The sequence below is a fragment of the Nothobranchius furzeri genome, chromosome 18 (genome assembly GCF_043380555.1).
Source record: "Nothobranchius furzeri strain GRZ-AD chromosome 18, NfurGRZ-RIMD1, whole genome shotgun sequence".
NCBI classification, from domain to species: Eukaryota; Metazoa; Chordata; class Actinopteri; order Cyprinodontiformes; family Nothobranchiidae; genus Nothobranchius; species Nothobranchius furzeri.
In genome coordinates this window covers 16,611,708-16,625,440 of record NC_091758.1, presented here as the reverse complement: position 1 = coordinate 16,625,440, position 13,733 = coordinate 16,611,708, and the positions used below count along the sequence as shown (strand labels likewise).

The 13,733-nt window shown below is 44.8% G+C and overlaps 1 protein-coding gene across 6 annotated transcripts in view; it reads right to left on the bottom strand.

The window, feature by feature from the left end:
* Positions 1-506: 506 nt before the first annotated feature.
* The window catches only part of mgaa (MAX dimerization protein MGA a), a 42,003-nt gene continuing 28,776 nt past the window's right edge, over positions 507-13,733 (bottom strand). For 3 of the 6 annotated variants that reach the window (XM_054741894.2, XM_054741896.2, XM_054741893.2), the window contains exons 15-25: positions 13,451-13,715; positions 13,021-13,293; positions 11,305-11,975; positions 8,193-8,312; positions 8,008-8,119; positions 7,180-7,292; positions 6,608-6,692; positions 4,930-5,313; positions 4,646-4,786; positions 4,186-4,299; positions 507-1,344 (exon numbers count right to left, since the gene is read on the bottom strand). In XM_054741894.2, the coding sequence (XP_054597869.2) occupies positions 797-1,344; positions 4,186-4,299; positions 4,646-4,786; positions 4,930-5,313; positions 6,608-6,692; positions 7,180-7,292; positions 8,008-8,119; positions 8,193-8,312; positions 11,305-11,975; positions 13,021-13,293; positions 13,451-13,715 (2,826 nt within the window). In that variant the 3' untranslated portion in view covers positions 507-796. The remainder of the gene's footprint in view (positions 1,345-4,185; positions 4,300-4,645; positions 4,787-4,929; positions 5,314-6,607; positions 6,693-7,179; positions 7,293-8,007; positions 8,120-8,192; positions 8,313-11,304; positions 11,976-13,020; positions 13,294-13,450; positions 13,716-13,733) is intronic. The other 3 variants (XM_054741898.2, XM_054741899.2, XM_054741897.2) reach the window with 3 other exon arrangements.

Below are 13,733 nucleotides of genomic sequence, written 5' to 3'. Positions count from 1 at the left end.
TACACTTAAAGGCAAACGGTATGTAAATATCAACAAAGCAGGAAAATAAGCACGGTTGGCCGAAACATCAAAATGTTCGAAAACATTGTGAAGAATAACAAAATGATTAAATGAAGAAAAATTTAACAAACAGATAAAAGGTGTGATGAACAGATAAGAAAGCCCTCCGTTAAGTTATAAAGGTCAGTATTCCTAAATTAGGAATGTTACCTAAATGATTCCTTTGCATTTCTTTAAAAAGATGTGACCTTCGGGGAACTTTAACTAACACTTATTGGGTTTCCTAGAAACCTTCTCTGTAGGTCAGGACCAATTGGAAACACTCTTTTCATGTTTGCTGAAATCCTGAATTTCTCTCCAACCATTACTCAAACATCCAATCACGCCCAGACTGGAAAACATTACACACAGGAATACTGTGGAACAACAAGGTTATTTATTAAAAATTCTCATAAAGCTTGTAAAAAAAAATTGGGATCTTTTTCATGAGACCAGAAGTAGAAACAGAAAGTTATAGAAAACTTTAATTGACGTTAGTTTTACTTAAAAACATTCAAACTGAAATCTACAGCAGATGCTTTAAACCTTGGAATAAAATCCAAACACAAACTGAACTTTACAGAAAGGGCACCCAGGAGGTGGTGGTTCAGACTGAAGACGACCATTGTTTCTTTGTCTCTGAACACAACCATTCATCAGTTTGGGTTTTCTAATACACTGTTAAAAGAATCAGTCAGAGGACATCAACCAATGGAACTAGCAGGAGAACGTTCTTCTTCAGATTAATGTCCTAAAGTCAGCTGGGGGAGTTTCCTCTCAGACCCAGAGGAACCAGCCTGGGCATTGGCCTCCAAGTCACTCCCCCATTGCCCACCCCGCTTTCTCCCCCCTCCACTGCTGTTCCTTCACTGCTGGGGAGGTCCACCACTTTGGCCTGGCCCGCCTTCATATGCAACAGAGGGGGCGGGGCTAGAACACCTCCATTAGTGCACTCGACAGCAGGTCCTGACTTCACCCCCCAATTACTGGTGTCTGAAACACTTTTTATATTAGCAGCCTGGGACTGGGGGGCATGTCTTAGTTCAGTGACTTTGCCCAAAACTGAGAAGGTCTGTGCAGAAAGTTCTACTGGTGCTGGTACCATTAGGACATCAGACTGCTGGTTAGAACCATTACTGCTGAGGGAAGACGAATTTGTCCTGCTGTTGGGGTCTTGTTGGGGACCTGATCCTGGAGCCTGTGAGGATGCAGGTCTGAGGATGAGGTTCTGGGTCAGTTGTACTGTTGGCTGTGTTTGGTGCAGTGCAGATCCTGGACAAAAGGGGTTTGGCGGGTGGGTTGAGCCTGGAAGTGTAAACGAAAACAGTCAGTTCCCTATGAGTAGGGTTGCAGAGATTATCTGGTATTCAACCCACCGTTAAGACTTCTCCCACACCGCCAAGAAAACAAAAGAGGCAATAGCGCACAACCCGCATGGACACGAACAACAGCGAAAATGGAACGGACGCACGCGGCACACGCAGAACCACCAGGACTGCTCTGTTTCCGGTTCGTTCATCTCCCAAAGTGGCAGAAAAAAACGTTGCTAAACCCCCAACTTGTTTCACCATCTCTGAGATCATCATTCAGACAAACTACAACGGAGTCAGATTAACTTAATTACTGAACTTAATTGTCAGTAATATTAGAACAATCCACTGAACAAGGGTTAATTTAGTAATGTTGTTCTACGATTCTTCTGTATTTCAGTACAGCAAGCCATTTTAACATCTAATCAACACCTCTTTATAATTCTTATTTTACATAGAAATAATATATTTTATCCTTGTCTAAATAATATTCTTACTACCGGTAATCAATATTGAAAACAAATACATGAACGTGTAGAAATTATATTTATTTAAGGACATTCATAATAGCAAATGCATTAGTAGGAATTTAGCATCTCATTTCATTAGTAAGGGCATAAAAATATTGGCTTAATTGCAATATTGTCGTAATTGAATGACCACGATATCGTTGTGGTCTTGTACTGTATAAAATGTCTTGAGGTAAAAATAACACTTTTCAGTCTGCTCCACCGGCGCATAGCTAAGTAAACTACATAGACCATGATTCTGAAATTTGCACTTTAACAAAGGCTTTATTATGGAACTAGGATTGGGACAATATTCAGCGTAACTTGTACCAAGTTTTGTAACTTCGAACATGTTTCATCACATGTAACTTTGGATTCGTAACTTGTAACTTTAGTTTTCTAACTTGTAATTCTCAATTCGTACTTGTATTTCTTGTTTTGTAACAGGAACATTGTATTTTGTACATGTATTTTTTATTTTGTAAAATCAAACTTTTATTTTGTACATTTACTACTCATTTTGTAACATCAAACATTCATTCAGAAACATGAAACTTTCATTTTGTAACTGGCAGACTTCCAAATTGAAAAAAATCAAGGTATAAGTTTGAAATCAAAACTCTCAAAACACACATTTCATTCTACAGGTACAAACCTCAAATCTACAGTGTTACGAATCTTTTTGTCTCGATTCTAGCGTCAGTGGGAGGAACTTGGGTGGAACCAATGAGAGCACGAGTCTTAGCTACCAATCACGTTTCTCGAATTCCTGTCCAGTCATTGATAAATATCACGATAAATAACATTCAACTGTTTGTATTTTAACATCGTCCTTTTAGTTTTATAAGCTGATAATTATACTGAAGCAAACATCTTTACTGTGAACTAAATTTACTGTGTATCTTCATTCCTTTTACCGTCCTTTTACATTTGATTTTTCCTACTGGGAAGCTAGAATTTCCGAGGAGAAAGCGAACGCACCATTAGCTGATAACAATGGTAGCAATGGAAGCTAACATACCAAGCTAACATTATCTTAAAGTTTATTTAACTGCTGGAGCAGATTCAAACGATGATGCCTCACACTTAGGTCGTTGTCACTGGTTTCGTCTTCACCCGTCACATTTAGTAAAGTGAAGCCAAACTTTAGAGCGCGTTCATGTTCTTCTAGTCGGGAATTCGGAGTTCCGAGGAGAAAGCGAACGCACCATTAGCGAAACGGAAGCTAACATATCAAGCTAATTATATTTACCTACCGGAGCAGATTAAGATGAGGATGTCTCATTTAGATCGTTGTCGCTGGTTTCATCATCACCCAGTTACCCATCACATTTAGTGAAGTGGACCCAAGCTTTAGCGTGCGTTCTCTCTACCATGTTGCTCTGTTTACAACTGGCTCACAGCGAGCGACGACATAGCGCTCTTTCGCATGCGCAGCTGTCTAGGCAAGTTCTCGTTATGAAGGACGGGTACCGAAACGAGGCACCGTTTGAAATGACGTGAATCGGTGCTCGGTCGGTACTATGGAATTCGGTCGGTACCTTAAAAGTTACCGAATTCGGTACCCATCCCTACTCATGCAGCCCCAGTTAATAACACCGCCACCACCATGTTTCACTGTAGGCACCGTGTATTTCTCTTTGAAATCCTCACCTTTACGACACCAAACAGTTTTGAAACCATTAGTTCCAAAAACGGTGATCTTTGTCTCATCACTCCAGAGTCTAGAGTCCCAGTAGTCCCATTTAGGTCAGCATGGGCCCTAGCAAATCCTAGGCATGCGTTTTTGTCCATGGGCTTTAGGAAAGGCTTCTTTCATGGACGATACCCAAGCATGCCATTTCTCTGCAGTGTGTGCCGTATGGTGTCACGGGAAACGGTCACTCCAGTTTGGCTTTCTACTGCTTTAGCTAACTGCAGTGAACTTGCATGGAGACGCTCCTGTGGAGATGTTAACTTCCGTGGACGGCCTGGCATCTTTCTTACATTTTTGGATCACTGTTGCTACAGTATTCTGACTGATATCTAAAGCTTTGCTGATCTTCTTATAGCCCTCACCTTTTTGTGTAAAGAAATGATTTCCTTCCTCAGATTTTGTGATGTTTCTCTTCCATGTGGAGCCGTTGCCGACAGTATGAAACAGGAGGGGCTTTTCTTTGTTAGGTAACACCCTTTTAGGGTGCTGGACACCTCTTAAATGAACCATTAGACTCACCTGTGGTTTAATGCCTGTTAATTTGAATGCTGTAGTCTTAAATGTGGCTTTTCTACTAAGACTAATTGGGGTGTACTCATTTTTTGCAATGTGGGCTTGTGAGGTGCATTACCTGTGACATCGGTGATGCTGAGGAGTGCGGTTTTTCTGTGGTGTCCACTTTTGGATTGATGGACCAGTGAGGTGTCTGGAATCTCCAGTCTGGTTAGACAAGGGGTGTTTGCACCTGTTAAATCAACAAAAGCCATCAAGAAAGCACTTCAATATAAAAGCATATTAAAAAGTGGTGTGATGTTCACAAAATCCATAGTTAGGGTCATGTCAGGATTTTGTTTCTCATCACCAAACAGGTTGCACAAGATCTAAAAGAATCCAAACAGAAGTGCAGCTCTCTAACCCATCAGCTAACAAACAAACCCACCCACCGCTGCTCTGTCATCCTCCAACAGGCTAATGGCACTCCGGTTTTTTTTTTTACCAACCAGTGCCATCATGGCCAGAACCAGGATTTTTGATGAACCGTTACATTCTGACATCAACCAGGAAACAGTACATTAATCATCATACAGAACCTGGAGGAGGAGGAGGAGGAGGAGGAGGAGCTGCCCGCAGATACATAGTTTCAGCAGCCACCGGGCTCAGGTGCAGCACCGGCTTCTCTGGTAATGCCTTTGCAGGAAGAGATGGAACCTCAGCTGGCGCCTGACTATCACCTGGAACCACACAGAAACAGGTTCTGATTTGTTTTATCACTCAAAGATCTATCTGATAAACACAAACAGCAAGTTCTGGAGAACCAGGTCTGGTCTAGTAGCTGGTCAGTGGATGAACTTGTTAGTGGCCTAGTTAAACTAACCATCAGTTAGAGCTCTCTCACCCTCTGGATCCTTCCTGTTCAGAGGCACCTGTTGAGATGCTTTCTTGGCTCGAGACAGGATAATAGGTATGGTCCGATGCCTCTTTATCACCTGAAGTGCATTGTGGGTAATGGTGTTTAGGGCCGTGACTGTGTTTACGACATGTGGAACGTGATGAGGCTCAAGCTGCACACTGACAGGTGTTTTCTCTTCTCCAGAGTTGGACAGTCCCATGGCTTGAGAGGGAGGAGCTAGAGTTACACAGACTTGGTCAGGTGATGCTACAGGTGAGTCAGCACAGGCCCCGCCCTCTGCTGATTCACTGGCAGCTGGCCTGTCCTCCAGCTCTGGTTTAGTGAGTGACAGCTGCATGTTCTCCAGACCTGCAATGAAGAACATGGCAGGTTACAGAAAACCTGGACCCCTGGAGCTCCACACTCACTTTAAAGGTTTACTGGCCCCATCATGGGATTTTAGACTGGTCTCATCATGCAGCTACAACGGTATTTGGACCATGCTGTCCACAAAGTTTAAGATTTAAAGTAAAACTTTTTCTATAAGCAGTCAAGATTTTTCTGAGTGAGACTCATTTAAGTCACCTCACAGCTCCTGAAACAGGAAAGGAGATAAAGAGTTCCCCCACCAGCACCAGCCCAACAAATGGAGTATTAACTTTGTCTGCAGATCCTTCCTTGGTAAATGTCTTAGTTTTAGACCCAGTGCTGTCGCATGGCCCGCTGCTGGGCCCGGTGTGATTCAAATGTGGTTCAGCAGAAACAAACGGAGCTAAATTAGGATCAGATGTACATCTTTGCTTTCCCTTTCATTACACATCAGTACCTGGATTTAGGCCCTGTCCACACGTAGCCGGGGATCTGCCAAAACGTAGATATTTTTCTATGTTTTGGCCTGTCATCCACACGAAAATGGAGTTTTTTCACACGAAAACGGATCTTTTTAAAAACTCCGGCCAAAGTGAAGATCTGCGTTTTCTCCGTTTTGGGTGTCTGCGTGTGGACAGACATAACTGGAGTTTTAAGGTCCGCAACGTCACTTTCCGCGACAAAAAATGCTGACATCACATGTGCGACCTGTGTTTACACTAGCCGGCAGCATGGATGCCTTCAGAGCTGCGCTCGCTTTATCAATTGTCCAAGCGCTTTTTGCTTGTTTGTTTTTGCAAGCGGAATTACTGCTCCTTGCGGAAGACCACAGACGAAGGACGAGGTTAAGAACGGGGGAAATACTGCCGCCTACAGGTCTGGCATGTCCTTAACAACGTATTTATCCGGGTACGTGTGGACAGAGTTTTTTTTTTAAAACGAGGTGGTGTGGATGAAAGTTTTTGGAGGGGCGGATATTCGTTAAAAAAAAACCCAGCTACGTGTGGACTAGGCCTTAGCAGTCACTCTGTTCCTGCCTTTTAGCTTTACAGTGGCTGATTTTTAGGTCTGCTGGTGGGATTGGTGGTAACTGTGAGGCTGCTGGTAAATCTAGAATAGATTTAAAGTTGCAGTGATTCTCGGTTTGTGTTTGGCTGTCAGAAGAAACGGACTTGTTGTTGCTTCCGTTTGTAATTACCGGTGAACACAGGAAGTGGAAAACCAGCTGAAAAAACCTGAAACTCAAACACTCAAATACAAACAGAGTCGTTTTTAAGACCTCAACAAATCTCACCTGATGGTTCCATTTGGACATGTCTTTTAGGGGACAGCTGTGTGGGACTCCCGTCCCTCTGCAGAACTTGGATCTCCTGAGGAACCTAAAGCACACAAGAACATTTAACCACTTCATCTGTTTAAGGTGTAGAGGAGCAGCTCTATGCTATTGGCCGGTTTCTGCTCCAAAGGTTCTTTAGTTGTACGTCAGAGGTTTCATTTCTTTTAGACTTTTTTACTGTTCATTTAAACTCATAAATACAAATAATGTGAAACAGAGTTTTGTTAAATTAATTAAGGTAAAGGTGTTGATACTGGTTCCATCAAGTAGTTGGTTTTATTTAGGAAAGAAATGAATACTAACAGGTTGTTTTCGTTTCTAAAGTCTTGTTCTTCCTGTGCTGTAGTGTCGTAACAAGACATAAACCTCAGATCCTCCATTCCTTCATTGTTGTTTGGTGTGAAAACATCTGACAAGATCCTTAATTTTTTAAGAGTGCGCATAGGTGTGTGTGAGTGTGTGTGCACAAGAGCCAGTGAGGCAAGAGGACCTTCTAAATGACCCTTTGACACCGACTGTTTTAGTCTTACTTCAGTGAAAGAGGTCTGCGTTGGTTCTGCATTGGTGCTTTTCTCCTCATCAGAGGAGATTATGTTGGTGCAGTGTGACGGATCCGAGTTCTCCAGGACAGGACCGGTCTGCTCTGTGGTCAGGTACACAAACAAAGAACAGCTTCAGTCCAATCTGGCTCCAGAGGAGGACGTCTAACTGTGGAGGGGCATCTAAGTCATACGCCTACTTTCAGGTTCTCTAAAGGAAAAACAAAATGTGTTCACTAAGATCATGAGTCAGTCTGGTTCACATGAAGACACAGATGTGTGTGCATTTTGTTAAAACTCAGAAGTTAAACTGTTTTTAACCACAAACACAAACTGCATCATTCCAGCTGCAGTCAGAGGTTTAGAGAACGTCTGGAGCAACCAGCACCACGAGGACCAGAACACTAGTCACCACAATGATTTTAGGGTTTCTGTTTTAATGTTTACGAACCATTTCATGTTCTGAAGAGATCTGATAAATTCACTTAATACAAAATAATTCTGACTGCATTTGTGAAAAACGTTTTAGTGGACCACGACTGATCCAGCAGCACCAGAACCGTCCTGAGCACCAGAACTGCGTCCCAAATCCTATTTTGCTTCCAGGATTCTGTGGAATCAAATTATTAGAATAATTGGATAACGGTTTCAGCCCCAGTCTCTTTAGGGTTTCATTAATAATCTCATTCAGCAGCCAAGCAGAGCTGATCAGTAAACAGATGGATGAGGTGAGGTTTTAGGAGAAACGTTATACTCCTGGTGTAGTCTATTAAAACATCTGATGGATTAAACTGGGTGTGACAGAGTTTGTGATCAGACCTTCTGAGGAAGCGAGAATTGATAGAAATGTATCTCTCCTCTTCTTCAGATACCCCTTCTTCCTCTTCAGGGTTCTCTCGGTGCGCCTCAGCTTCTGGATCAGACTGACCGCCTTCAAAATAAATAATAAAAACTGTGTCTCCATACTACTCACGAGACAGCTGGTCAGTCAGTTGGTTTCTAACCTTCGTCAGAGTGAAGACTTTGGACATCTTCGGGGACTGCCCCACTTCTTTCTGCAGATCACTGAAGTGAGATCGGAGCTGCCACCGCCTCATCTTCTCCATCATGTTGTGATGGTGGCGCTGCAGAACCACAGAGAAGAAAACACTAAATAACAACAAGCAAGCAAAGTGTTTTTGAAGAGGTTTGATGAGATTCCAGGTGTTGATCCTGTTATTTTTTTTTCCAGACCAAATCTTCACTCTGCTTTTATTTTGGTAGAATACTTCTGTTTTATAAAGATTAAAATTTATGTACACTGCTCCAAAAATAAACTCTTAACAACCCACACAAGTGGCTCAGGTAGTGCAGCCCATTCAGGAAGAGGATAAATGCAAGATGTGGCATGAAGGTTTGCTGTCTGTCAGCGTAGTGTCCAGAGCATGGAGGCGCTACCAGGAGACGTGGAGGAGAACGAAGGAGGGCAACAACCTAGCACCAGGACCACTACCTCCACCTCTGTGAGAGGGAAACATGAGGACCGCCAGAACCCTGCAAAATGACCTCCAGCGTGCGTCTGCTAAAACGGTAAGAAGCAGACTCCATGAGGGTGGTATGAGGGCCCGATGTCCACAGGTGGGGGTTGTGCTCACAGCCCAACATTGTGCATGACATTTGACTTTTGCCAGTAAACGCCAAGATTGGCAAATTCACCACTGGTGCTCTGTGCTCTTCACAGATGAAAGCAGGTTCACACTGAGTACATGTGACAGACGTGACAGAGTCTGGAGACACCACGGAGAACGTTCTGCTGCCTGCAAAATCCTCCAGCATGACCAGTTTGGCAGTGGGTCAGTAATGATGTGGGGTGGCATTTCTTTGGGGGCCGCACAGCCCTCCAGGTGCTCACCAGAGGTACCAAAATGAGATCCTCAGACCCCTTTTGAGAGTATATGCTGGTGCGGTTGGCCCCGGGTTCCTCCTAATGCAAGACAACGCTAGACCTCAAGTGGCTGGAGTGTGACAGCAGCTCCTGCATGAGAAAGGCATTGATGCTATAGACTGGCCCGCCTGTCCCCCAGGCCTGAATCAAATTGAGCACATCATGCCTCTCTCCATCCACCAAAGCCACGTTGCACCACAGGCTGTCCAGGATGCTTTAGTCCAGGTCTGGGAGATCACTCGGGAGACTATCTGGTACCTCATCAGGAGCATGTCCAGGTGTTGTAGGGAGGTCATTCAGGCACGTGAAGGCCACATACACACTACTGAACCTCATTTTGACTTGTTTCAAGCAGTGGTCCCTCGTTTGTCGTGTGAGTGATGGTCTAAAAATACCCTGCAATGGGTGAAAGCCACAAAGCTTCATTTTTTACTGTTTTTACACACACACACACGCACGCACGCACACACACACAGTTTCTCAACAGCTTTTTTTCCCAGCATGTGTGCACGGGTTGCACACACTCACTCCCATCGCTTCAGGCTCTCGTCACAGGGACTTGCGTCTCCTCCTCCTGTGCATAGAGACGCAGGCGGACTGATTACTACTGCGATCCAGCCTCCAGCTGTGGCACGCCTCTCCCCTCCGCAGACACGCGTGCTCGTCCCAGCGCACCTCCACAAAGTTTTAAGGCTGGAAAAACACTCACTACACACTTCGTGCACTTTTCCAGACAGGCATTACATTTTTTACGCTTTTCTCTCTTCTGAAAGTTAAAAACGTTGTACCTTTTGGATGTAGAACCCAGTGCTCTGTTAAAAAAAAAAGCCAGCTAAATTGCCCAAAAAATTTCTGCAAAACTGCGAGATGGCTGAAGGTGAACCGCGTTATAACGAGGGACCACTGTACATCAGTCGGATCGGCCTGTAGTGTGTTACTCCACTTTAACTTTGAGTGTGACTCCAAATCCAGACCTCCATGGGTTGATCAGTTTCATTTCCATAGATAATTTTTGTGTGATTTTGTTATCAGCACAAGTAAAGAACACAATATTGAATAAGAATATTTCATTCGCTCAGATCTAGGATGTCTTATTTTTGAGTTCCCTTTAATTTTTTTGAACAGTGTATTTCTATTGAACAAATTTTACACATTTAAATTTATTATTGGAAAAAAAGTTTTGTATTTTTGCTCTAAACATTTGCACATGTTGCATTTAAGATTGAAAAACAAATGTACTGTTCATCAATGCGCTATTTAACTTCATGTTTTTGAAAGTCTGTAGTTCGCCAGCTCTGAACCCCACGCCTAAATCAGTCATAACTTCAGTTTCTTGAGGTCCGTGTGGCAGGAGTGCGGAGTGAGCACCACCTCAACCTTGCCACGTGGACCTCAAAGGATAACCCCCAAATTCCACTACCTCCGCTCCGGTCCGCCCCCGCCTTCCACAGCCGCTCGCTTCCGAACTCAATTTTACTGCTACCCGCTCTACAACGGCTCCGCTCCGGTGCGGAGACCTGAGGTGAGCAAACAAGCATGCGCGGGATTTTCGAGATCTTGCGATACAGTCCGAGCAATAAACGCGGAAGTTAGATCCAAACACCCGTTGTGTGGGAGAAGGATCGACATGAACTGTTTAATCTGCTCATCATTTGTGCTGAGAGATCAGCAGTGTTTGGATCAACAAAGTGTGACTACTTTGATAGTGGCAACTGTATTTATGGCTTATTTTTGTGCATTTAAACTTCAGCCGCCATTGATAGTTGTTAAAAGTTGTTAAACCTGTGCATATGAAACAAAAAACGCCTTTTGTTTATCGATTTATTGTGAAAAACTGAAGTTGTGCTTGCTCCTTTTCCTGTTGGGCGGTTGTGATTTCTGTCCATTTACTGCGGAGGTGCTCCGGCGTCCGGCGAAAATAGGATCGATTCTATTTTTGCCGGATGCCGGAGCAGAGGACGGCGCCGCACTGCCGGAGCACGGCCGCAGTAGTGGAATTGCTCTGATTGACTACAACGGGACCGATTTTGCTCCGGCGTTTGTGTCGGAGCGGAGCGGAGGTAGTGGAATTTGGGGGTAACCCATCAACCCTGCTCAGTGGTCAACGTTCCGGACGGGGTCACCCATGACGACAGTGGGAGCGTTAAACAACAAAACTAGTTTAAAGGTTTAATTAAACACTCTGATCTTACGTTGCAGTCTGGACTTTTCTCCTCCTCTTCTGTCTCTGTGTCTGATGAGTTTTCTGTCTCGCTGCTCGACACCAAGTTCACCACTTCAACTGGGCGTGGGATTGTGACAAAACCCTCCGTATCATCGTCCACACAGATGATGTCCAAATCCACGAGGTTGACAGCCAGGTCCTCATTTTGGTTGGGTCTTTCGGGTGAGGGTGACAATGTTGGAGCAGGGAGCTCTTCAGGGATGGGAGACTCTGCAGGGGGCTGTGTCTGTGGGGATGCAGGTGTGTGCTGGACTACTGCATGACCTGGAAGTTTGACCTCCTTGGTGAGGTCTTGAGGTGGTGGGCGTCTGTCTGGAACTTTCCCCATCTGAGCGAGAGGCACAGTGACCTGGGGGGAGTCCTTACTAGAGCTGGATGTTTGGAGTTTAAAGGTACAGCTGCCCTGTTTGGCCACAGAAACAAATGTAGAGGGGAGGGAGGTTGATGATGACGTGTTTGAGGATGGTATGGAGGACAACGAAGAGGGTGAGTAGAAGGAATAGGGGCAGGAAGAGTAGGGAACTGATGATGAGGAGGAGGAAGAGAGGGTTCCTGTGGTCCCAGTTGGACTTTTCCTTGTGGTCGTTACAGCTGGAGTCTTCAAGCACAAAGTAGAAAGGGCTGAAGAGGAGGAGGTACCTAAAACAGAGACGAGAACATATTTTTACGATAGAATCGAAAAGACTTCGTCTCTTTACAAAGATGACCGTGAGCTGTGGTAAGCAACAGGAGTCACAGTGGCTCAGGGATTAGTTCGCCCTGTAATCCGTGGGTCACCGGTTTGAACACAGGCTCAGTCTGCACCTGTGGTAGACTTTGGAAAGGACCAAACCTGCTTGTTCAGATTAAAGTGCCATTAGTCGTCACACACACTGATGTGTGAAACGTGTTCTCCGTATTTGACCACTCCTGGGGGAGCGGTGAGTGGCACGGTCCAGAACTCAGGAATCCAACCCCTTAATGTGGAACGTCAAGCTGGGAAGCATTGGGTCTCATTTTATAAGTACATGGCCTGTATTTGATATAGCGCCTTCTAGAGTCCTGGACCCCCCCCAACCCCCCAACCCCCCCCCCCCCCCCAGGGTGTTTTACAACACAATCAGGCATTCACCCATTCACACGCTGGTGAGGATGAGCTACGATGTAGCTACAGCTGCCCTGGGAGCACTGACAGAGGTGAGGCTGCTGAGCACTGGCACCACTGGTCCCTCCAACCACCACCAACAAGTGATGGGGGTTTAGTGTCTTGCCCAAGGACACAACAACAGAAACAAACTGAGCGGGGTTCAAACCTGCAACCTTCTGATTACAGGGCAAACACTTAACTCCTGTGGCACCGCCGCCCAAGTCTTTGGTATGACTCGACTGTGGATTTGAACCCACGATCTCCCACTCTCAGTGCGGACACTGGTACCACTAGGACACTGAGAAGGTTGGGTCAGGTGGTGTTGCATAAAACAAACACTGACCAGGAAGGAAAAAGCCTGAAGAAGCAAATCTAACATACTGATTGTCCAGGACTGAAAATGGAAATCCATCACCTTCAACCGACACGTTCAAAAGAAAAGAAAATAGTCGTAGCGACTTGCAGCTGAACCTGCAATCATCAGCATTGACGATCTTTTAAAGTTTTCTACATTACTTTAGTTTTTGTCAAACTTGAGTTTAAACCACCTGAACTCACCTCCTTCAACGACAAACTTGGATTTAATGGGTCTCAACTGGTTGATGGCAATCAGCTGGACTAACTTTCCATCTGCTTGCCGATAATACTGAGCACTAGGTGCTGTCTGGACCGGCTGCAGGACCATTTGCTGACTGGAGAGGAGACGAGCTGGAACCTCCTGGGGAATTTGTGAAGGTGCAACACGCACCAACATCACCGGAGCGTCTTTAGCAGGTCCTGCACCCACAGACAAAGCTGACGTCTGAAACACCAGGTTCTTGGCCTGCAAAGCTAAAAGAAAAAAAAAAAGGGATGCTTTGAAAATTAAAAAAACATTTTTTCTTTATTATTTTCAAAACTATGGAGTTCTTTTACACATTGGTGCTTATTTTAAATGAATATGTTGTCTTTAAACACACAAAGTGGAGAGGACTGTCGGCCTGCTCACCTGTAGGGGAAGTAGTAAAGGTGTGCTGTGTGACAGAAGGTGGGGTTGAGGTTGTTGTAATAGTGGGGGTAGAAGCAGCAGGGTCAGATGAAGCTGAGAGGGCTGTGATGGGGGCTGGTCCTGAGTTTGGAGCTTTACTGGACACATAGGACTGGCTCTGAGAGCCCACATGACCTGTCAGAAAAGTCACCAGATGATTGGCTGGATGACTAGCCCCCATCCCATCGACGTGGATGTTTGCCAGAGGATAGAGCTTTCCGTTCACCTGCAGACATATGAAAAA